The 25,161-nt window shown below is 40.3% G+C and overlaps 3 protein-coding genes and 1 pseudogene across 4 annotated transcripts in view; all 4 read left to right on the top strand.

The window, feature by feature from the left end:
• LOC311238341 (histone H1-like) overlaps positions 1-21,446 on the top strand; it is a gene marked incomplete at both ends in the record, with an annotated part of 77,283 nt that extends 55,837 nt beyond the window's left edge. The window contains one exon of the mRNA XM_084326374.1: positions 21,394-21,446. Within this exon, the coding sequence (XP_084182500.1) occupies positions 21,394-21,446 (53 nt within the window). The remainder of the gene's footprint in view (positions 1-21,393) is intronic.
• Positions 16,210-16,591, top strand: LOC311238564 (histone H2A-like; annotated as a pseudogene). The gene has a single exon. The product of its transcript is annotated as a histone H2A-like (transcript).
• LOC311238345 (histone H3.2) lies at positions 18,348-18,758 on the top strand (the record flags this gene model as incomplete). The annotated part of the gene is made up of 1 exon (XM_084326378.1): positions 18,348-18,758. The coding sequence occupies one exon, from the start codon at positions 18,348-18,350 to the stop codon at positions 18,756-18,758; it is 411 nt and encodes a 136-aa protein (XP_084182504.1).
• A 2,309-nt stretch (positions 21,447-23,755) lies between the features above and the next one.
• Positions 23,756-24,067, top strand: LOC311238369 (histone H4; the record flags this gene model as incomplete). The annotated part of the gene is made up of 1 exon (XM_084326402.1): positions 23,756-24,067. The coding sequence occupies one exon, from the start codon at positions 23,756-23,758 to the stop codon at positions 24,065-24,067; it is 312 nt and encodes a 103-aa protein (XP_084182528.1).
• Positions 24,068-25,161: the final 1,094 nt, after the last annotated feature.

The following is a 25,161-nucleotide window of genomic DNA, read 5'->3' as shown; positions in this document are numbered from 1 at the left end:
ATATATATATATATATATATATATATATATATATATATATATATATATATATATATATATATATATATATCTTTACCTTGCACTGGTCAGTATGACTTACTACCATAGTGTCTTTTATACCTGTAACACTCATCTGATCAGCACTAGTCATTTATATATATACTCCAGTTTAATCCTATTGCACTTTATTGTTACATTTGTACTCTAGTTAGGCACCAATTTGTTTCCGTTGTACTATACTTGTGCTGTATAATGACAATTCATTTTAAACTAATCTGATCGAAAATAGATTTTGGCTGGAACGCTCTCAACGTCGAATGTAAATGTTGCTATTTCAGCACCATGGACAGTACCGGTGTTCTGCAAAATCCTACTCCCTGCAGAATTCTACTGCCGAGCGCTCCTGCGCTTGCGCACGCATGCGCATGACCCACAATCCCTTTCCACTCGTTTTCAGCTACAAAATTCTGCTGCCGAACGTCTTGTTTGACTTGTTGATGGTGACGCAATATCTTAAAACATATTTGTACATACATAACTTATTACTGTATAAGCATGTAAATATTTGCATGCAATTGGCTTTGCAGCAGAATGTATAAAGCATGTATAAACTAGATGATAAAATGTCGTACACCAAAATGTGACGATGACGACATCCAGCTGACACGCAGCTGTACCCTGGTCTGTATAGCAATGGAGAACAGGTGGACCGCATATTTGTACATACATAACTTATTACTGTATAAGCATGTAAATATTTGCATGCAATTGGCTTTGCAGCAGAATGTATAAAGCATGTAAAGTAGATGATAAAATGTCGTACACCAAAATGTGACGATGACGACATCCAGCTGACACGCAGCTGTAGTGCGCAGCTGTAATACCCAGCTGTAGTGCCCAGCTGTAGTGCGCAGCTGTAATACTGTATCTTACTCTTCATCAGTAGTGTATATATACTGTATCTTAGTCAGGGACAGCTCTAGTGTATATATACTGTATCTTAGTCAGGGACAGCTCTAGTGTATATATACTGTATCTTAGTCAGGGACAGCTCTAGTGTATATATACTGTATCTTAGTCAGGGACAGCTCTAGTGTATATATATACTGTATCTTAGTCAGGGACAGCTCTAGTGTATATATACTGTATCTTAGTCAGGGACAGCTCTAGTGTATATATACTGTATCTTAGTCAGGGACAGCTCTAGTGTATATATACTGTATCTTAGTCAGGGACAGCTCTAGTGTATATATACTGTATCTTAGTCAGGGACAGCTCTAGTGTATATATACTGTATCTTAGTCAGGGACAGCTCTAGTGTATATATACTGTATCTTAGTCAGGGACAGCTCTAGTGTATATATACTGTATCTTAGTCAGGGACAGCTCTAGTGTATATATACTGTATCTTAGTCAGGGACAGCTCTAGTGTATATATACTGTATCTTAGTCAGGGACAGCTCTAGTGTATATATATACTGTATCTTAGTCAGGGACAGCTCTAGTGTATATATACTGTATCTTAGTCAGGGACAGCTCTAGTGTATATATACTGTATCTTAGTCAGGGACAGCTCTAGTGTATATATACTGTATCTTAGTCAGGGACAGCTCTAGTGTATATATACTGTATCTTAGTCAGGGACAGCTCTAGTGTATATATACTGTATCTTACTCTTCATCAGTAGTGTATACTGTATCTTAGTCAGGGACAGCTCTAGTGTATATATACTGTATCTTAGTCAGGGACAGCTCTAGTGTATATATACTGTATCTTAGTCAGGGACAGCTCTAGTGTATATATACTGTATCTTACTCTTCATCAGTAGTGTATATATACTGTATTCTGCAATATACTGTATCTTAGTCTGGGACAAGCCTAGTGTATATTATACACTAGGCTTGTCCCAGACTAAGATACAGTATATTGCAGAATGGGTACAGACTACAGTACAGTACGGCTCAATACACACAATAATAAGGGGATGCAGACCAGAGAGTTTACATCAGGGTCCCCCATTTTCAATTAATCAGGACATATGACATACACAACATACAGATAGACAGTACTGCTACATCTAGACATTTATGACATACCAGATGTTCAAATTTGAGTACTGTTTGTGATACCAAAAGAGTCCAGAAAAGAGAGTATATATACATTTGATGTAGAAACTGTACATTGGAGGAGGTTGGGTGGGGGGGGGGGAATTGTACATTGGAGGTGGTTGGGTGGGTGGGGGGGGGGGAACTGTACAATCAACACTGTAAATAAATACTGTAAATAAGTTTGAATGTTGATAACTGATAACATGTTGTTCAATGTTTTTTTTGTTCAACATATGCATACAGTATACATGGTGTATATAAATAAATCCATGGTTAAAAGCAACAGTTTTGTTCCCTGAATTCTGAGTTTATTTGATAGCGATATATTGGTGTATTGAAATACCTTACCCCAGAAATCTTACATAAAAATGTTATGATAGAGTATAAAAATATGCTCACCATATGCATACAGTATACATGGAGTGAGTAGTGAGGTCATATAAAATGATTCTGTAGTGGGAGCATTCTTTGATAGCGATATATATGTATTAACAATTAGATTAAAAACAACTACTCTGCTGCTTGTGCACGCATGCGCATGACCCACAATCGTTCACTCTACAATATTCTGCCACCTTGCTGACGAACGTCTTGTTGAGTCTTGTTGATATATCTTAAACAATATCATCCGAATGTATTTGTAGATGATAAAATGTTGGTACACCTGTTGGAATTCGGAGTGAACTATAGGGTGACGTCACCCAGCTGTCCAAAGATATAGGCGATTCGCGCTACGGCAGTAGTTCTCAGCAGAGTAGTAGAATTTTGCAGACGCGTTGTTCTGCGGAATCCTACTGCCTCCTCGCGTCTAGCGAGTCGCGCTACGGCAGCAGTTTTCGAGGAAGTAGTAGTGGAATTTCGCAGCACTGACGTCACCGGCAGTAGTTCTCAGCAGAGCAGTGGAATTTTGCAGACGCGTCTAGCGAGTCGCGCTACGGCAGCAGTTTTCGAGGAGGCAGTAGGATTCCGCAGAACAACGCGTCTGCAAAATTCTACTCCCTGCAGAATTCTACTGCCGAGCGCTCCTGCGCTTGCGCACGCATGCGCATGACCCACAATCCCTTTCCACTCGTTTTCAGCTACAAAATTCTGCTGCCGAACGTCTTGTTTGACTTGTTGATGGTGACGCAATATCTTAAAACATATTTGTACATACATAACTTATTACTGTATAAGCATGTATATATTTGCAGGTGATATAAATTTACCTGGGGGACGTCTGTCTATACCTGCTGCATTCTTTGGTTCTGTTAAACCCTGCATGTCACAGAAGGGAAAGGTGTATCGGCTTCATGGCTCATAGGTTTTAATTAATAGCTCAGATCATTGTTTAGCATAGGACTTAAATAAAATAAAGTTGGTATTCCTTGTAAACCCGGTTGTGAAGTTGGTTATTTCCGGCATCTGGATAAATAGCAGTTTCCCTGCTAAGTAGCAGTTTCTCCTGCTACTGGTATAACTCACGTATTTATTACAATATTATACACTAGGCTTGTCCCAGACTAAGATACAGTATATTGCAGAATGGGTACAGACTACAGTACAGTACGGCTCAATACACACAATAATAAGGGGATGCAGACCAGAGAGTTTACATCAGGGTCCCCAATTTTCAATTAATCAGGACATATATGGAGTGAACTATAGGGTGACGTCACCCAGCTGTCCAAAGATATAGGCGAGTCGCGCTACGGCAGCAGTTTTCGAGGAGGCAGTAGGATTCCGCAGAACACCGGTACATACTGGCAAGCAGGGTAATCAGTAAGAGTAGGGAAGGAATATGTATATATAGTATATACAGGTATGTAAATCCCTAAAGGAAAATAATAAAATAAACATTTTAGTTTGGAAGCGTGTATTCGCTACTTGTAGGCACTGGAAAATCTAACCTATTTCTGCACCATGGACAGTACCGGACCACACTGACGAAACCATTTTGGAAATGGAGAAAGCATGCAGGCTTAACCCAAATGGACTCCAGACAAGGAGCAAACATGATAGTTCGGATTGTATTTATTTTTAACCATATAGGGTCATATGTATTACTTGTCAGCAGTGTAATCGATAACTATTAGATCAGTTATGTTAGTTAGTTCTGGCCATTATGAGAAACTACGTGTTAGTCTTCACTTCAACAAGAATAATACGCTGCTGTGACGAAACTCTGGCCATACTAACGCGGAGGCGCAGTCGTTGCTGATTGGTCTCAGCTCTGGGAGTTTGTTACTCCGCCTACATCTCACACGATTATTGGAGGACTGGTCTTTTGGAAACACCGCCAACAAAACGTCTTTCCTGATTGGGTGAGAAAACACAAGCCTGACAATAAAAGGTTACTCTTCAACTCACTGCATTCATTTTCTAACTCGTTTAACGTAAGAGGATAATAAACATGTCTGGAAGAGGCAAGACTGGAGGGAAACCCTCTGAGCAATTTTACGTTGAATAGACGTTTAAAAGACGTCTAAATGGCCCATAGACGTCTAGGCTAAAGTCGGTCTAGAATGGGGTGAAAAGTGAAAGTTTGGTAGACGTCTATTCCAGACGTGTTTTCAACGTCTAAGCTTAGACGTGTTTTGAACGTCTATGTTTAGACGTTGTTTCAACGTCATGACATAGACGTCTAAAATCAGTCTAGAATGGGGTGAAAAGTGAAAGTTTGGTAGACGTCTATTCCAGACGTGTTTTTAACGTCTAAGCTTAGACGTTTTTTGAACGTCTATGTTTAGACGTTGTTTCAACGTCATGACATAGACGTCTAAAATCAGTCTAGAATGGGGTGAAAAGTGAAAGTTTGGTAGACGTCTATTCCAGACGTGTTTTTAACGTCTAAGCTTAGACGTGTTTTGAACGTCTATGTTTAGACGTTGTTTCAACGTCATGACATAGACGTCTAAAATCAGTCTAGAATGGGGTGAAAAGTGAAAGTTTGGTAGACGTCTATTCCAGACGTGTTTTTAACGTCTAAGCTTAGACGTTTTTTGAACGTCTATGTTTAGACGTTGTTTCAACGTCATGACATAGACGTCTAAAATCAGTCTAGAATGGGGTGAAAAGTGAAAGTTTGGTAGACGTCTATTCCAGACGTGTTTTTAACGTCTAAGCTTAGACATGTTTTGAACGTCTAAGCCTAGACGTTGTTTCAACGTCATGACATAGACGTCTACCAAACTTTACATTAAAGCATGAGCGTTGAAAATGCATTGTTTAAACATTAACACATCAATAACATGGAATAGTCAAAAGTTAGCAGTTTTTATAATTTCTTTTTATTTTAAAATACTAAAGGCTGGCCCAACACACATACATAGCAACTGAGCATTTTGAAGATTAAAGATAGAGCTGATAGCGGATCTATTTGAGCTAAGGGGCGGCGCAGAGAGGGTTGCATCCTCCCAGTCTTCGGCACTTCGAGACAGCCGGAGAGGCGCAGAGGGGGTCGCATCCTCCCGGTCTTCAGCACGGGACGTCCAACACTCCTGGACAGCCACTGACAGGGAGACAGGGAGACGGGACAGGCGTTAATACAACTCACGTGATTGTGATGGGCGGACATAGCAATAGATACAAGTGGTAAGCATTAGTAGGTTACAGCAGTAGGGATGACCCCCGGAAATATTGTGTCTATTACTAGGCTTGCTTAAATTGTGAAGAAATGAGAATATGAATTAAGATTTTTCTTTGCATCTTTGACAGTGAATAACACCATGCTAATAATGACCAAACATTAAAAACTGCCACTGATCTCGTTCAGTACCTTCTTGAGATCATGTGTACAAAAAAGTCTAAGGAAATTAATAAAGGGAATATGATTAAACCGAAGGTTCTGTAGATACAGTACTGAATTCTCCCATCCGGACCAATGCCATTAGAAATATTATAGAATAAGGCGGTTAGGTGGCCGAGCGGAGATTGCGTTCGTCACCAGCCCCGGAGCTGAGCTGGATTTGCCTGTTCGAATCCAGCTCACAGCTCCGGGGTTGTCACCAGCTTGGCTGGCCGTCTGCACTGATACAATTGGCTGTATCAGAGGGTGGGAGAAGCTGGCGGGGTGGGTCCGGGTCGTTGTAAACAGCGACTCCTACAGTTCGGTCGGGGCGCCTGCTAAGCGCGGATTGGACGTGAGGGGGATAGTGTGGTCCTCCCACACGCTACGCCCTCTCAATGAGAATCCGCGCTGCCAGGTGAAAAGAAGCGGTGATTGGCTGGACGTGTGTCGGAGGAAGCACGTGGTAGCCTCCACTCTCCCAGATGATCTGACTGTGGGGGGTAAGTGCGCAGCGACCAGGAAGGGACTGGGAATTGGCATACGACTAACATTGGGATGGGAGAAAATCGGAGGAAAAATGGAGGGGGAAAAAGACCAATAAAGAAAGAAATATTATAGAATAGGAGGCGTATAAATTACCTTATTATAGCCAATTCGCACATTTATATATATATTTACATATATTAGCTACATAAATATACTGTAACAGGTTAAGCCTTTGAACATTAAGGCAACTAGGTAAATAAAATATTGCTCCACTTCTACAAGGACATTTGCATATTCTTGGTATCTAGGGACATCTATGGACCTCAGGGAACGTAGTCACAGTGTCAGAAATATTGTGTCTATTACTAGGCTTGCTTAAATTGTGAAGAAAGGAGAATATGTAAGATTTTTCTTTGCATCTTTGACAGTGAATAACACCATGCTAATAATGACCAAACATTAAAAACTGCCACTGATCTCGTTCAGTACCTTCTTGAGATCATGTGTACAAAAAAATCTAAGGAAATTAATAAAGGGAAGATGATTAAACCGAAGGTTCTGTAGATACAGTACTGAATTCTCCCATCCGGACCAATGCCATTAGAAATATTATTATAGAATAGGAGGCGTATAAATTACCTTATTATAGCCAATTCGCACATTTATATATATATTTACATAAATATACTGTAACAGGTTAAGCCTTTGAACATTAAGGCAACTTAAAGGAACACTCCCAACATTTTGGGAAATTAGCTTATTAAACATCTTCCCTGGAGTTAGACATGCATGCATTGCATTAGGCTTAGGGAACACCTGGACCGTTAGCCTAGCTTAGCTTCATCCGTGGAAGTAGGTGCTACATTAAGCCTAGTTCCCAACAGTCATGAAATACAATACCTCTCCTATCTCTCCTCTGCTCTCTGCCTCTAGACATTTTTTAAATTCCGTTATCCGTTCCAACATACACGGTAGAGGGCAGTCTCCTTAAAGGCCCACTTGTCTCGTAGACCACCCTTTTAAATTAAAACGGGACATGACTGCATTTGTCATGAGTCTCTAAGAGAAAGTCATGACATTAATAATTCAAGCAATTCAACAAGTGACTAGTCAAAACAAATACAAATTGAAGGGAAAAGCTGTACTAGGACTACAAGTGTATCACCAGTTTCATAAAACCCCTTCCTCCCATTGTTTTTTGTTGCATGATGATCATGAACACATTTATTATGCATTGTATTTTTTGTTTAAATGTCAACATCATCTGTCCATCCTCAGTACATTTACTATCGATATAATATACGCGTCTGACTTAATCTGGTCTTTCCAAACATAAACACAGAAAGTGAGAACGCATGCCTGCCTGCCTCAACCTGCATCTTTGTACATGCATATAAATACCTGTCCATCATCTTGTTAGTGCAGTCGCGGACACTCTTTCCCCCGATCCCCGTCAATGTGGATATCTGAATAAGAAAAAACCAAATTACATGTATATTAATGTAACATCATGTACAATACAATTTAAATCCTTTGAACATATGAGTCAGTAATCCCTATCCTAGGAAAATATTTAAAAGTCACAATTTTTTTCCTGATGTCCGCCCTCCCAAGGTCCTCCTCAAGCAGGTTCAACGCCTCCTCTGTCTGGCAGGGGTGTATGTCGACCCTCCCATCCGGATGAATTTCTTTGTGGAGTTTTTTGATATCATCCTTGATTTCCAGGAGGGTCTCCATCACTTTTCTCTGGAACCCTGATATAAATGACAATTATTAGTTAAATGTAGTGAAAACATTCCGTACTTCAAATAACCACAAATATTGTGCAAAACAACTCAAACCGTTTGTGACTGAGGGCGTTTTAATGTATTCTCCCATACTTCACAGAGGAATAAACTCAAATTACATGCTAAGATTTTATCACTGTTAGTTGTTGAAACAACGGTCACCAGTGTCTAGGCATTTTTACCCAACTGTAAGAATGTTTACACCAGCAATAACTTATAATATGGTAAATTCTATTTATAATCTTAGTCTTTTCAGGCAGAGGAAATTTGTCTCTCCTGGGAGTGGGCCTTGTCTGGGGTACATCTGAAACAAGTACAGAATATTTCTGTGACATGCTACAGAAGCTTCAATACACGGGTGCGTTTATGGGGGACCCTGGTGTAAACAAGACGAAAGTCTTTCTCTGGTCTGCATGCCCTTAACAATTGTATGTATTGAGCTGTACTGTACCCATTCTGCAATATGTTAAAGTTTTAAATCAATCAATCAATAAATAGCATTTTTATGAAACTATTGTATATTTGTATGTCTCTAAATGTTTTGATGAATTGAAAATAGAAGACCCTTATGTAAAAAAGCCGAAAGTCTTTTTCTAGTCTTCATCCTCCAGTCCACTGTTGTTGTATTGAGTTGTACTGTATTGTACCCATTCTGCAATCGTTAATAACGTTTTCATTCATTCAATCATTCAGCCGGCAACAGAATAATTTTGATTGACAGTCGAGTCTGCCAATTACGTCACATCGCTTGCACCCGCCCTGCTGTTCTTAGCACCAATCGGCAAGCGCTATGTGTTTTTTACTTTCCTGAAAGTCCTCCATTGATTTTGATGAGAGCTCAGCTCAACGACAATTTTCATAGCACCACGACATTGTGTCGCACTGTACAGCCTTGGTTGTAGGCTAAAGTTTTACAATTTTTTTTATCCAATTTGTATTGATTAATTTAGGAGTGAAATGCCAATGAAGGTTGAAATCACTACTCACAACGTTGCTCCCAGATATTATTTTTCACTCGCAACGGCCAAATTAATAGGCAATTTGCAATCATCTCGTCGCAGTGTACAGCCCTGCAAACATTAGAGCTGCTACGTCAGCCATCAAATGTTACAGCTAACACTAGTTGCGTTAATCAACGCAACTAATACCAACAGCAGTGGAAACAAGAGATGGTGGGATGATGTCACAATTTACCAGCTCTGGTGTAGAACCAGTTCTCATCATTAGGGGCCAGCTCCTTGTGTTTAGCCAGCTTGACCAGGTCCACCCAGTCTGGCACCTTCAGCTTTCCTGACCTGGTGACCGAAGAAATGTATCATAACTGTGGAATATGCTTTTTTATATTCTTTTAATAGTGTGACTGTCACACCCTTGGAGGAAATTAATTAAGTCAACTCACTTTTTCAGGAAGGCCGCCAGGGCACGAACAAACTCCTGTAGGTTGACATCTTTCACTGACGCCCGGCATCTGGACACATGCAACAGAACGTTACATTTTAAATAGGGATTAACATAAGTATTTGACCTCTAGACTAACGTACAAGTGTCTTCTCAATACAAGTATATTCGATTTAGTTACACAGGATATTGGCAGCAGGTCACAGCATAATTTAAATCAATCTCCTTTCAAATAGGCCAAGTTTTTAATAAGAAAGAGAGAAAAAATACCAACAAGGAACAATAACAGGGTCTGCTGTAAATATAGCCTATTTTGTGTCTTAATTTGTTATGTTATCCTACACTTTAAGCTGTCTGATATTTCCATTACCTGTAACTCTTGGGTCTCTTTCTCTCCTTCTCTGCCTCCTCCCTGAGTCTGCACAGTCACCATATCATTCTACATTAAGGAGAGCAATACACTTATGAATACACTGAACCGGTTTGAATACACAATCTTTATGCTACTCTGTAAAGAAAGGGAGAGAGGGGGGATATATAATCCAAGTATTTGTGTCTTAATTTGTTATGTTATCCTACACTTTAAGATGACTGTCTGATATTTCCATTACCTGTAACTCTTGGGTCTCTTTCTCTCCTTCCTGAGTCTGTACAGTCACCATATCATTCTACATTAAGGAGAGCAATACACGTATGAATACACTGAACATCATTATGAAACATTTCTATTGCACCCTTACTTACAATTCATTATGAATTGAAAATGGGGAACCCTGATGTAAACAAGACGAAAGTCTTTCTCTGGTCTGCATCCCCTTAACAATTGTGTGTATTGAGCCGTACTGTACCCATTCTGCAATCTGTTATTGATTGATTAAAAATGTTATTAACATATTGCAGAATGGGTACAATATAGTACGGCTCAATACACACAATTGTTAAGGGGTTGCAGACCAGAGAAAGACTTTTGTTTTGTTTACATCAGGGTCCCCCATTTACAATTCATAATGAATTCTAAGTAAGGGTGCAATTAACACCGTGCAATCCATTATTTGTGGAGCCCGCCCTTTAAGTCTTTGAGCTATTAGGCTACTAGGGTTCTTACTTTGCGTTTTGGTGTACTGAAAAATGCTCCGATGTCTGTATTCTTTCTTTTTTCTGCCATGTTACCTGGTTGGCTGGAAACACACACACATTTTCATTTCAGGTATTGTACCTTAAGATAATTGAACATCTTGATTTACCGTAAATCCTCAAATATAGGACGGGTCTTCTATTTACCTCAGCTGCAAAGAGCACCAGGCCTTTATTAGGGAGGCTTATATAAGAGGCAGGCCTTAATTTCAAAAAATTACACTCATGGACATAATCCCTTCATTTTCAGACTTTTATTGCATTATTATTATTATAAAAAAAATGGGGGGGGGGGGGGGGGGGGGGGGGGGGGCCTCGTCACTAAAGGCCCACGGGCCGCGGCCGTCGTTAATGCGGCCCTGCTCGTCTGCATAGCGAACGTTAAAATTTGCAAACGAAGTCAACGATAGAAATACAAGCACGTACACTCGTATGAACCAACTACACATGCCATTACATATATAGTAGTCAACCCGGTTACGTTTCGAGAGGGAATAGTAATGGGCTTGGCCACATTTTATTAAAATAATAGAGACATTTACCTTGCTTGTGGACAGCCAACAGGCAGCGAAGGAACCAGGGTGGAAGGAAGTGAACGACGGGGTTTCCAACCCGTGTTCAAACGGGCGACACTCGTGCGATTACGCGAGACTTCCGCGTTGCCCCCTCCCTCTCAGCACCACTCATTGATTGATTGATTGATTGATTGAAAAGTTTATTAACAGATTGCAGAAGGGGATGCAGACCAGAGAAAGACTTTCATCTTGTTTACATCAGGGTCCCCCATTTTCAATTCATCATAACATAATATTGATTGATTGATTGATTGAAAACTTTATTAACAGATTGCAGAATGGGTACAGTACAGTACAGCTCAATACATACAATTGTTAAGGGGATGCAGACCAGAGAAAGACTTTCATCTTGTTTACATCAGGGTCCCCCATTTTCAATTCATCGTAACATATATGACATACATGACATACAGATAGACAGTACTGCTACATCTATATATTTATGACATACCAGATTTGCAAATACAGTACTGTTTGTGATACAAAAAGAGTCCAGAAAAAAAAGTATATACATTTGACATAGAAACTGTACATTGGATTGGGTAGGTGGGGGGGGGTGACATACATTTTTTTATTTTACCTTTATTTTACCAGGTAGTCACTTGAGATCAAAGATCTCTTTTTCGAGCAAGACCTGGCCAAAATGGCAGCAAAACCAAAACAAATATACAAATACACAAAACACAGACAGAGACATAAAAGGCAAACTGGGGCAAGGGAATACATTTGAGCTGCAGCCAAATAGATTGAATGGGATTGGGGGAGATTGGATTTATGACATACCAGATTTACAAATACAGTACTGTTTGTGGTACAAAAAGAGTTAAAAAAAAAGAGAGAGTACCGGTATATACATTTGACGAAGAAAATGTACATTGGAGGAGGGGGGGGGGGGTAGGTGGGGGGGGGGGGGGGGGGGGTAACTGTACATTGGATTATCGACGAAACCTTACTAGGTCCAAGAAGAGGGTGAGCAGGGTGAGCAGTTTCAAGTACCTGGGAGTCCACATCACAGAGGACCTGACATGGTCAACACACATATATTATGTGGTGAAAAAGGCTAAACAGCGCCTCTATCACCTGAGACAGTTAAAGTGCAACCTCCACGTTGTATTTTTGTTCAATAAACAATGTGGACTAGGCCAACAGTGACTTTCATGAAGAATTGTAAAAAAAAGTATTGAAATTGACCCAGTTTTAGCGTTTTTATCAAAACATTTTGTCTGCCCAACACAATCAACATGCACTTGCATATTTTAATCAATGGTTTATAACGTGCACGTGTAATGTCGTCACAACAGGTATTGGTCACCAGGGGTATCACCAGGGGGCGCTGAGAGTCACACAGCTAGTGGCAGGCAGAGAGCCTTGCTACCATAGATATATGCTTGCTACTACTAGCCGAATGGAAATGTATCTGTTTCACCTCACTATTGCTCCGTGATTATAGCCATCCATCCATCTCTAAAGCTAACCACGTTACCATATTTGTAATAATGTAAATCATTGTGTCGTTGTACACATTGTGTTTATAACGTTAGTAGATAACATAGCTTAGCTTGGTAGCTATTGTGCTAACAACATATCCCGACATCCGGCTCGCTGGCCGGCATGAACGGCCGACCCAAAATGGTTCTCTCCTCTCTGTACACCCCGACCCGACCCCACGGGTGCCCTGCCGGGGGGCCCATGGACGCGACGGCGGCGGCAGCCGCAGGGCGCCCGAGCCCGCAAAGGCTAGTGTTACACGATAGCTATGAGCTAACTAGCGCTGCGGGCTCCGGCGCCCTGCGGCCGCCGCTGTTGTCGAGTCCACAAGCTTCACTCTGTGCATCAGTCACGAAAGGGGCTATGATGAGCTTGGCAAGCCAGAGTAAAACACAGTTTTCATTCAATCAATCAATAACAACATTAACCAGACTCTCGTTGTGTCTATTATGCTAACGCTAACGTTACCTCATTGTGTCTATTCTACACAGATAGCCTCTCGTGTCTATCTGCTAACGTTAGCATTAGGCTAACTAACGTTACGTCCCTAACCCCCAACAACAAGCGTAACTAATCAGCGATCTTTTTGTCAGACTAAACTCTCCGCTCGGTGGCAAATTGTGTTGATGTCGGTTTTGTTTCATCAATAAATGAGGCAGAATACACAGTGACTGTATCCTTTTTTATTGCACTCGTTTCTTGCTACAAACATACAAAAGATATCCTACGCGAGACATTAAAGATGGCGGCGCGGACATTCTGTTTTCGTTCAGACTCTCCAAACAGTGACGTCACGCGTCTCTCTTCTGACCAATCAGTGGTCTGCAGTTTTTCACGTGTCATTTCTGGAGCTCTCATGCTGATCACCAACAGCCCCGCCTCCCCACACGGAGACAAACTGAGTACTTTATTTTAGTGGAAAAGCAACATTAGATTCGGCTCATTAATATGCAAGCCACACCTGTTGTGACGTCGGCGTTTTGATAAGCTTTTTTGATTCGCGCGTGCATGTTATTCGTGCGTGGACCTTTTTAACTCTTTCAGAGTGGCATTTCCGGTGTCAAATGGAAATAAATAAATAATGAAATTATATACCAATGATGTAAACTACCCATAATTGATCAGTAGGGTTTAACCTAGAGGTTGGCCTTTAAGGAAGTTCAAAGTATCTGGGAAGATACTCCACTCCTTCTATTCCGGGGCTGTAGAGAGCATTCTGACTGGAAACATCACTGCCTGGTTTGGAAACAGCACGGCACAGGACAGGAAGGCACTCCAGAGAATGGTGCGCTCAGCAGAGCGTACTACGGGTATTGCACTACCACCCCTGCAGGTCTTATATAACAGGAGGTGCAAATCCAGAGCCTGCAGAATAATTAAACACCCCCCACCACCCCAACAACAGCCTGTTCAAGCTGCTGCGGTCAGGCAAACGCCGTACACACACTACGAGAACAGAGACACTCCGGCTCAGCTTCTTCCCCCAGGCCATCAGAACACTGAACTCTCCATCTCACAATGTGAACTTGGTTAATTATATTAACGTATAGCTGGTAATATAAAGTTTACCATAATGCTTCTAATAATTTAAATTAGATATGTACAATTGCAAAAATTACACAAGATTATGCACATATTCTTGAGGATACTACATATATGCAGTGAAAGGGTTAACATACTGTGTATTGTCGCAGTGAAAGGGTTAACCGTTTGGTAGTGTGGCAGTGAAAGGGTTAACAATTGTGTGTATTGAGCTGTACTGTACTGTACCCATTCTGCAATCTGTTAATAAAAAATGTCAATCAAGGCTATAGGCTAAAATCGGTCTAGAATGGGGTGAAAAGTGAAAGTTTGGTAGACGTCTATTCTAGACGTGTTTTGAACGTCTAAGCTTAGACGTGTTTTGAAGGTCTAAGCTTAGACGTGTTTTGAACGTCTAAGCTTAGACGTGTTTTGAACGTCTAAGCTTAGACGTTTAAAATCAGTCTAGAATGGGGTGAAAAGTGAAAGTTTGGTAGACGTCTATTCTAGACGTGTTTCGAACGTCTAAACTTAGACGTGTTTTGAACGTCTAAGCTTAGACGTTGTTTCAACGTCATGACATAGACGTCTAAGATCAGTCTAAAGTGGGGTGAAAAGTGAAAGTTTGGTAGACGTCTAAGCTTAGACGTGTTTTGAACGTCTAAGCTTAGACGTTGTTTCAACGTCATGACATAGACGTCTAAAATCAGTCTAAAGTGGGGTGAAAAGTGAAAGTTTGGTAGACGTCTAAGATTAGACGTGTTTTGAACGTCTAAGCTTAGACGTTTAAACAATGTCTAAAATGGGGTGAAAAGTGAAAGTTTGGTAGACGTCTAAGCTTAGACAAGATTCTCCTGGGCTAAATGAGAGCTATGGATAGACACACACACACACACACACACACTAGGGTGACCAGGTGTCCCCCTTTTGGTTGTACTGTCCCACCATTTGAGACCGCGTCCCACATATTGAGAGGATGTCCCTCTTTTTGAAGCAAAAAGAAAATATCGAACACAAGACATTCCTGTCAAGTGATAAAGTTTGAATATTTAAAACAGATGTTAGGTGGTAACAAGCCGGCTGCCAGTGCCAAGATGAATGTGGAGAGATATAATTCTGTATTTAATTTGTATTTATTTAGATTTAACCTTTATCTATTCGGTGAAGACGAGTTATTATAATAAAAAAAATTACATTATTATCTGTCCCACCAAAATCTTACTGTTGTCCTGCTTTTGGACTTTTTGTATCTGGTCACCCTAACACAAACACACACACACACACACACACACACACACACACACACACACACACACACACACACACACACACACACACACACACACACACACACACACACACACACACACACACACACACACACACACACACACACACACACACACACACACACACACACACACACACACACACACACACACACACACACACGGTCAGAAGAACGGACAGACATGTTATTTAATCAGGCAGGAATGTGATCAGTCAGGTTTCCCAGCACTATCAGCGCCACCTGCTGATCAAATGGCAAACCGCATCTGCACAGCAGACTCACGGGCTTCCCCATTTACAATCACCTCGCTAAATTCACGCACCTCAGGACATCTGGGTCACTGAGATTCGGAGATTCTGTGCATATTGATAATATTTTCAGATATGAATGCATTGAAATAATATACTTAGTGCATAGTTTAAAATACGTCTTAGCTTAGACAAGATTATCCTGGGCTGAATGCGAGCGATGGATAGACGTCACATAAAATCTTCGAACATATCGTGCTCATATATTTGTAGGTGCGTTTGCAGGATGCCTCTGTCCATATTGATAATATTTTCAGATGTGAATGCATTGAAATAATATACTTAGTACATAGTTTAAAATACGTCTCCAAAAAAACACGATTTGGCCCGGTTATACGAGAGCTATGAAAAACGCTTGGTTGAAAAGACGGCTTTTGCTCACTGGGAAGGCCAGAGCTAAGGCCAAGACTCGCTCCTCTCGCGCCGGGCTTCAGTTCCCCGTGGGTCGTGTCCACAGACTGCTGCGTAAAGGCAATTATGCTCATCGTGTTGGAGCCGGTGCTCCGGTTTATCTGGCCGCTGTGCTGGAATATCTGACCGCTGAGATCTTGGAGTTGGCTGGAAACGCTGCTCGTGACAACAAGAAGAAATCTGCAGCTGGCCGTGCGTAACGACGAGGAGCTCAACAAACTGCTGGGAGGAGTGACCATCGCCCAGGGTGGTGTGCTGCCCAACATCCAGGCTGTCCTTCTGCCCAAGAAGACCGAGAAGGCTGCCAAGAAGTAAATTATTTAGCCTCTTCGACAAACTCCACAAAGGCTCTTTTCAGAGCCACCCACATATTACCGAGACAGCAATACTTCTATAACCATGCCTATTATGACTATTTAAATGTACTGTCTTCACACCTACAATTTCCACCTGGGAGCAACAAATCACCTACTGAATAATATTGGTATAGTGACTAGTTAGTCATTTTGAACAATGCACAATTCTATACCTATATATATATATCATACAATTCATGTATATAATGTTATACCCTGTTTAATCACTTCATTAAATATCGCTATCATTGCATATTGCTATTGCACTATTCTTCTCACTCTTGTTGGATGCCAAACATTTTAGTTGTGCTCTATTATAATTGCTACATTTTAATCGAATCTAAATCCGCATTGAGTTAGTCAAAAACCCTCATATTGATACTAAAATAGACCAGGAACCACCTTTGTTGTCCCAGGAACCCACATCTGAGAATATATTTATTAGATATGATTTAGTCCAGAATTCCATAACTGGTGTGGAGATACCAGAGGAGAGAGTGAACCCAGAATATCATTATAATACATTATTTAATTGTGCTAACTTCTAGTGGATAAGGTTGTAAACAGGAGGGTTAAAAACATGTATAACTGCCTTATACATGATGAGTTAGAATTCCATAGCTGTAGTTTGGGGCAATAACAATGGAGAAAGTGAATCATTCTTATACATAAGGTACTTCATATTGGCTAACTTGGTTAACTTCTAGTCAGTTAAATTAATAGTTAAATCCTATACTCTAGGATATTCATACTGTTCAAACTCTGAACTATGTTGCCTCTATACTACTGCCACACGACCTCAAACTATATTCTATGTAACTCTTGTGTGATAGCATGTACAATAATGCTGCATATATTATGCATAGTATATATATCTATCCACTTGTCTGAATACACCTGCATATCATATTTTTGATATACTGTGTAACTATGTATATTACCTCTGGCCAGTATAACTTACTATACCATAGTGTCTTTATACCTGTAACACTGTACATACATCTGATCAGCATTATAACTCAGTAGTAGTACTCATTTATAGATACTTGTTTTATCCTATTGCACTTTACTGTTACATGTGTACTCTAGTTAAATGCCCATTTATTTTCGTTGTACTTGTGCTGTATAATGACAATTGATTTGAATCTAATCTGATCTAATATAGTGAAATTAAAACACTAAGTTGGCTGGAACGCTCTCAGCGACTAATGTAAATGTCAAAAGGATAAAAGGAGTCAAACAAGGCAATTATATGGTAAAGCAAAACTTTTCTCCACATAAATATTCTATATGGAATTCCGATTAAGATGATTCAGTAAGAGGTGATTTTCGTCATTAGTTGCTCCCAGAGGACAGTAAGTTTAACTTGTCATAATAGGCACGTCCTCAATAGGTTAACTCGGAACTCCTAGTCAAGAGTGAGCCCCAATATTTTGTAAGAGTAGACATCACAGTATAGGATGCAGTCAGTGCATCACCCAATCAGAGAGGGACGGACAGAGAGGAGGTTGGGTTTACAAATTTATATTTTTGGCGGAATTTTCATACAACCTTTCCACCAATGATAGACGGCGATGTAGGCGTTGGAAAGGAAATGATAACGGCCTATCAGCATAAGACGCGCCCCCACTGAACCGACAATATAAAGCCATGTTTTGTCGTATTGTGTTACTTTATTTCCTTCTATTTTAGAAATAACTAATTGAAGTATCACAATGGCTAGAACCAAGCAGACTGCTCGTAAATCCACTGGAGGAAAAGCTCCTAGGAAGCAACTTGCTACCAAGGCTGCTCGTAAAAGCGCCCCGGCTACTGGTGGTGTTAAGAAGCCCCATCGTTACAGGCCCGGTACCGTGGCTCTGAGAGAGATCCGTCGTTATCAGAAATCTACCGAACTGCTGATCCGCAAGTTGCCTTTCCAGCGCCTGGTGAGAGAAATCGCCCAGGACTTCAAGACCGACCTGCGCTTCCAGAGCTCTGCTGTCATGGCTCTTCAGGAGGCTAGTGAGGCTTATCTGGTCGGCCTGTTTGAGGACACCAACCTGTGCGCGATCCACGCCAAGAGGGTGACCATCATGCCCAAAGACATCCAGCTAGCCCGCCGCATCCGTGGAGAGCGTGCCTAAATAAGACTCTTATATTCACTACCAAAAGGCTCTTTTAAGAGCCACCTCAATAACTATGAAAGTATATTCCTTATTCAATTATATATATATTATGCATTCTTTTAATTTTTTTTTTACAAAACCCATAGTTTAGTTATTATACAATGTTTACGCGGTTTTAGTTTATTTGATTTATTTCAAAGGAACAAATATATGGCGATCTAAATGCCTGTATCAGTGTAATACAATGAGTTGGTGTACAAGGTACATGCATGCCCTCACTAATAGTTGTGAGTATATAACTCCTAGACTAAATCGGTTGATAATCATCATCCCTTGAGTTCTAAAATATAAAATAGTTTAACATCTTGGAGTACAACAGAGTTTTGGAATGTAATTCGATGAAAGCCCTGTGTCGAGAAGAGAGTAAAGCAGAACAAACTCATGGCTGAAACTCTTCTGCCCTCTACTGGCTAAATGAGAACTTAACCCAAAAAGTATAACTTTTTCATATCAACTCATACTGTGATGCCTTGAATTCATGAATACTTTCTTCTCGCATATCTCCACTGTGATAATCCCCATAAATGGTCAAAATACTTGATGAATTGAAGTTAATGGAGATTTGGAGCAAAACATCTGTTTACAAACTATTTTACAACTTGCAATCCAAGTCTCATGCAGTTGTCCATGAGATGTCTGTCGAACAAGCCAGCTATATGGGTTGTGTTGGATAGCAGAATAATTTAGAATGGTGATTCATCTTGAGCCAAACTACGTGTGTATTACAGTTTTGACGCACACCTGCTGGCTAAGAAATAACATATTCACCATGGCCATGGCCAATAATTATAAAACGGGGTAGCTCAAAGCAATCTGCTCTGCCTTGTACCATCTTGCCACCTCTTCAAGAAATAAGTCTGCTGTTTATACCATCTCTGCCTGTGCCAGTTGGTGCACAATAAATGGCAACATACAGATTAATGTAAATCAAAGTAAATTCTATTTTGAACATTATTATGTATTAATAAAAACAAATTAAATCTAAGTGTAAGTCTTACTTTCATATTAGGCTACTTGGTAACTGTTTTATAAAAGCAATAGCTCACTTCGTGACATGCTGTTATTATATCACATGACGCAGGGCCGAAATACAATTTACCTATGTGGACAATTAAAGGTATTTAAATAGTTTCGAGGTAAATTCACATACAATTGAATATTTTTCCATTTATTTTTTTTATTTTACTTTATTTATACAGGAAATGGTAAAAAAAAAAAAGACATTTCACAATGTACATTTAAACTGTCCTGACTCAGTTACAAACAGTTTTTCAGCAGGTTCCTGTTCTGCAGCACATTAAACAATAATTTAAATACAAAACAAATAGGCAGTTGCACTACATACAATCATATAATCCTGACAAAGACATTGCATTATAGTCATTGTGGACAGCAAGGACAAACATACAGTCATAGCAGTCAATACAAATCGAGAGTATCAACCAGATTAAGACCTATATGAAAGAGTCAGATCAATGATTACAGATGTGTTCTAGCATCAGATGTTGTTTGTAGGCCTGTTTGAAATGTGAGATGGAGGTTATTGCTCTGATGTGGAATGGGATCTCGTTCCAAATGTTAGTGTTTGTGTGGAAAAATGATCTTATTCCATAGTTATTTTTGTAAGCCGGTACTGGAATGAGTGCATGTGAGATTGATCTGGTGATGCGTTCTTGACTTGTATTGTGTCTTGGGAGTAAAGCTGTGAGTGTTGGTACGTATAATATTGATCATCTAGCGTTTATTTGAAAACGATTCATAAATAGGCAGACAAATATCAACGTTGTGGAATATTCCAGTAAAATACGATTATCATAGAATGGCCCAGATTGGACTGTTTTTCACCTGAAAACGGGTGCTTTTCAAAATGCTCTCAAACGGAAATGAAGCGATAAAAAACCAATCTGCCTTAACAGCACTGACTGGAAAAGGATTCTTTGATAAGCGACGGGCAGATTAGACACATAGCCATAATTTAAAAATATAGATTAGGCGATATTAAGGTTAACATTGGCGCCGATGGTGGCATTCAAGCGCTAACTCTGGCGCCATATGGTGGCACTGAAAGTGTTAAGCACATGTTTACTTACCCCTTCTAAAGAGAGGAGCGGCGTGTCTCTTGCTGCCGTAAAGAAGGCTCTGGCTGCCGGTGGCTACGACGTGGATAAGAACAAGGCTCGTGTGAAGACTGCCATCATGAGTCTGGTGACGAAGGGAACCCTGGTCCAGGTCAAGGGTACCGGAGCCTCCGGCTCTTTCAAGATCAACAAGGCTGAGGTTAAAGCCAAGAAGCCAGCGGCCAAGAAACCAGTCACCGCTAAAAAGCCTAAGAAGCCTGTTGCAGCTAAGAAGGCTGTTGCAGCCAAGAAGTCTCCCAAGAAAGTCAAGAAGGTCGCAGCCAAGAGCCCCAAGAAGGTAGTAGCCAAGAGTCCCAAGAAGGTAGTAGCCAAGAGTCCCAAGAAGGTAGTAGCCAAGAGTCCCAAGAAGGTAGTAGCCAAGAGTCCCAAGAAGGTAGTAGCCAAGAGTCCCAAGAAGGTAGTAGCCAAGAGCCCAAATAAGGCGAAAAAGCCTGTTGCTCCCAAGAAGGCTCCAGCGAAGAAGGCTGCCAAGCCCAAAGCGAAGAAAGCAGCTCCCAAGAAGAAGTAAGCGTCCAAGCAGAACATTGTTCACATCAAAAGGCTCTTTTAAGAGCCAACCACTATTTCCCATGAAGGAACAATGCATTCTAATGTAATAGTCTACATTGAGGGGAAGGGGTCTTCTAATTATACAAAACATGCATTTCATTTTTCGATCTGTAATTTGAACCAGACGGGGAACATTGAGTCTCACTCCGTCCAAGCCAATTTTTATATAAGCATAAGCTAATTAATGATTAATTAAAATATAGATCAGACTGCATATCACATCCATACATGTGGAAATGCATAAATTGCTGCCATCATGGTGCATTTGTTACCACGTAATGACTGCTATGGTACTGTTTCAATGAGCCATGATATGAATCACAATTATTGTATATAATTATAATAGATATAGTTACAATTTATTGCTAAACTTTCAGTCTAGCGGACTGATCAAATCAAACCACGGCAGAACGATGCATTAGTTACAATGGATTACAAAACAACACATTTCCTCGTCAACATAAAGACTTAAGTATTCATTCTTCCCATTTATGGAAACGGTACATACCGGGTAAGCACAATTGCATGTATTCAGACCTGTTTGGTTAATTTGTCTTGTCAATGTTGCGCTTGTAATTAGTTATTAGTCTTCTTGGGCAACACGCCAGAGTTAGTTTAGTCCCTCTTCATTACGCACAGCCAGCTGCAGATGACGGGGGATGATACGTCTTCTTCCAGTGAACAAATCTAAAATACAGATGTATTATTTAGGTCAATAGCATACCCCACCCTCTTCATCTTATTTATATATTTGTCTCCCTATAACACTCAAGAAGGAGGTCTGAACTATACCTGTAGTGTGCTCAGTGCTTTCTGAAAGGACAGTTATGAAATATTAGTACACTACCCACAAAGAAGCTTTGTTCTGGGCAAATTACAGCATAGCATACTGTAAGGACAACAACAACAAGGTAGTTTAGATCACATAAAAACAATATATTTCACTAGCAAGGCACAAGCATCCATTTATATCACATATACAAACAATATATCTCAGTATAGCAATGCACTGAGCCACATGAAGTTGATAAAGACGGCTTCATGGGCCAAAACCAAATGTAGGGATCTGAGGTTTTTAATCAGAGCAAACATGGAAGAATGACACAGATGGGAATAGGTGGTAATTCAGTCATGTACTTGACTGACACGGTTCCCAGAGGAACACTGGTCTACTTCAGAAAAGGGGCCTGCCTGCTACAGGAACAATTCAGAAGAATCAAATTAGAGGCTTTCTTTTCTTCGTTTCACTTTGGCCAGTGAAAAGACAATGTGGATGCAATTTTCATAATTCCAAAACATTCCTATGAATCTTATTGTTTTACGATCAATGAAGTCCGGTTGTACACTACAGTGCACATTTTGTAAAATATGAAGAGTTAAGTAAAAAAAATGTATAATATATATGTTAAATGTTTAAAAAAAAGTAATACAATGGGTCTCAGGATGATGTATTATATTGGAAAAACAACACTTCCTCAAAACATTTTCAGATGTAAACCTGCAAGATACACTACACGACCAAGGTACCCATGTACATGTCAAAATACTTCCCAAAGGTCAGTGAATACCACGTTCACAACACCAGAGGGAGCTCCCCAATCATGTTAAACCCAGATTCGGCTCAAACAAGGTACTAAACACGTTTTGCAATTATGCCACATCAATGTGGAACGCCCTACCCAAAGCTGTAAAGGAATGTGAATCACTATACCCACTTTCAAAACCACTCTCAAAGAACAATTCGAAACTGGCCCCTGTAAATGTCCTAACCAACCCCCTCCAATGTACAGTAAATTACCAAGTATGGTTTTGTCAATATTCCAATGTACAGTGTTGCTTGTACAGTGTCCCCCACCCAACCACCTCCAATGTACAGTTTATACGTCAAATGTATATTATACTCTCTTTTCTGGACTATTTTTGTATCACAAACAGTACTGTATTTGCAAATCTGGTATGTCATAAATGTATAGATGTAGCAGTACTGTCTATCTGTATGTCATGAAGAATTGAAAATGGGGGACCCTGATGTAAACAAGACGAAAGTCTTTCTCTGGTCTGCATCCCCTTAACAATTGTATGTATTGAGCTGTACTGTACTGTACTCATTCTGCATTCTGTTAATAAAGTTTTCAATCAATCAATCAAACCCTCCCTCCACACTTGTCCCTGCGCGCTTCTTGGTCTCAACCACGTCCTCAGAGAGGGTACAAAGAAGCAGGCGGTTGGCCAGTTGCGACATTCGTTTGTTTTCTTACATACGTTACAATGAGTGGAAGAGGAAAGGGAGGTAAGGGACTTGGTAAAGGAGGCGCTAAGCGTCACCGCAAAGTGCTTCGTGATAACATCCAGGGAATCACCAAACCCGCTATCCGTCGTCTGGCTCGTCGTGGCGGAGTGAAGCGTATCTCCGGTCTGATCTACGAGGAGACTCGTGGTGTTCTCAAGGTCTTCCTGGAGAATGTGATCCGTGACGCCGTCACCTACACAGAGCACGCCAAGAGGAAGACTGTGACCGCCATGGATGTGGTCTATGCTCTGAAGAGACAGGGACGCACTCTGTACGGCTTCGGCGGCTAGACTTTTTATTCAACCCGAACTATCTAAAACCCAAAGGCTCTTTTCAGAGCCACCCACCTTATCACTGAATGAGCACACTCTACATACGTTTATTTGTGAAAAATATTAAACTGCGTTGTCTCGGGCATAGCACCAAATTTGTTGTTTTAGCATTTAATTTAAAACAGTCACTGATGCAATGCCTACGGTTCCTGACGTTGCTAGAATTCCTCCATTGGAATTGCCATGTAACTATACAGTGTGTACATATATGTAAATCTTAATAACTGATGGTGATTTTAATAGTGAAAGACGTTTCGGTGATTTTAATAGTGAAAGACGTTTCAGTGACCAGTACACTAGTCTCATCTCACGGCGGGGCTTCCTGAACATGTGAACAATTACAATTAAATTGAATGCCTCAAGATTATTCGTACAACACGTTTTAAGTAATATATTAGATTAAAATCGATTGACGTCATACAATGCAATTACAGTACAATGTAAAGAAGGCATCAAACTATAGTGCAAATATAACAGATAAATGCAATAGTAATATGCTATGTATACAGGTGAATAAACTCGCTATAAAATATGAGTACAACTGAGTAATAGTGCTAAGCAGATGTATGTACTGTACAGAGTTGTAGTCTTAATATGTACAGTGATACAGCTATAAAGACACTATGGACCGGTACATACTGGCAAGCAGGGTAATCAGTAAGAGTAGGGAAGGAATATGTATATATAGTATATACAGGTATGTAAATCCCTAAAGGAAAATAATAAAATAAACATTTTAGTTTGGAAGCGTGTATTCGCTACTTGTAGGCACTGGAAAATCTAACCTATTTCTGCACCATGGACAGTACCGGACCACACTGACGAAACCATTTTGGAAATGGAGAAAGCATGCAGGCTTAACCCAAATGGACTCCAGACAAGGAGCAAACATGATAGTTCGGATTGTATTTATTTTTAACCATATAGGGTCATATGTATTACTTGTCAGCAGTGTAATCGATAACTATTAGATCAGTTATGTTAGTTAGTTCTGGCCATTATGAGAAACTACTACTTCAACAAGAATAATACGCTGCTGTGACGAAACTCTG

Source organism: Notolepis coatsorum, assembly GCF_963971535.1.
Source record: "Notolepis coatsorum genome assembly, chromosome: 12".
Taxonomy (NCBI): Eukaryota; Metazoa; Chordata; class Actinopteri; order Aulopiformes; family Paralepididae; genus Notolepis; species Notolepis coatsorum.
This window is presented reverse-complemented; position numbering and strand designations above follow the sequence as displayed.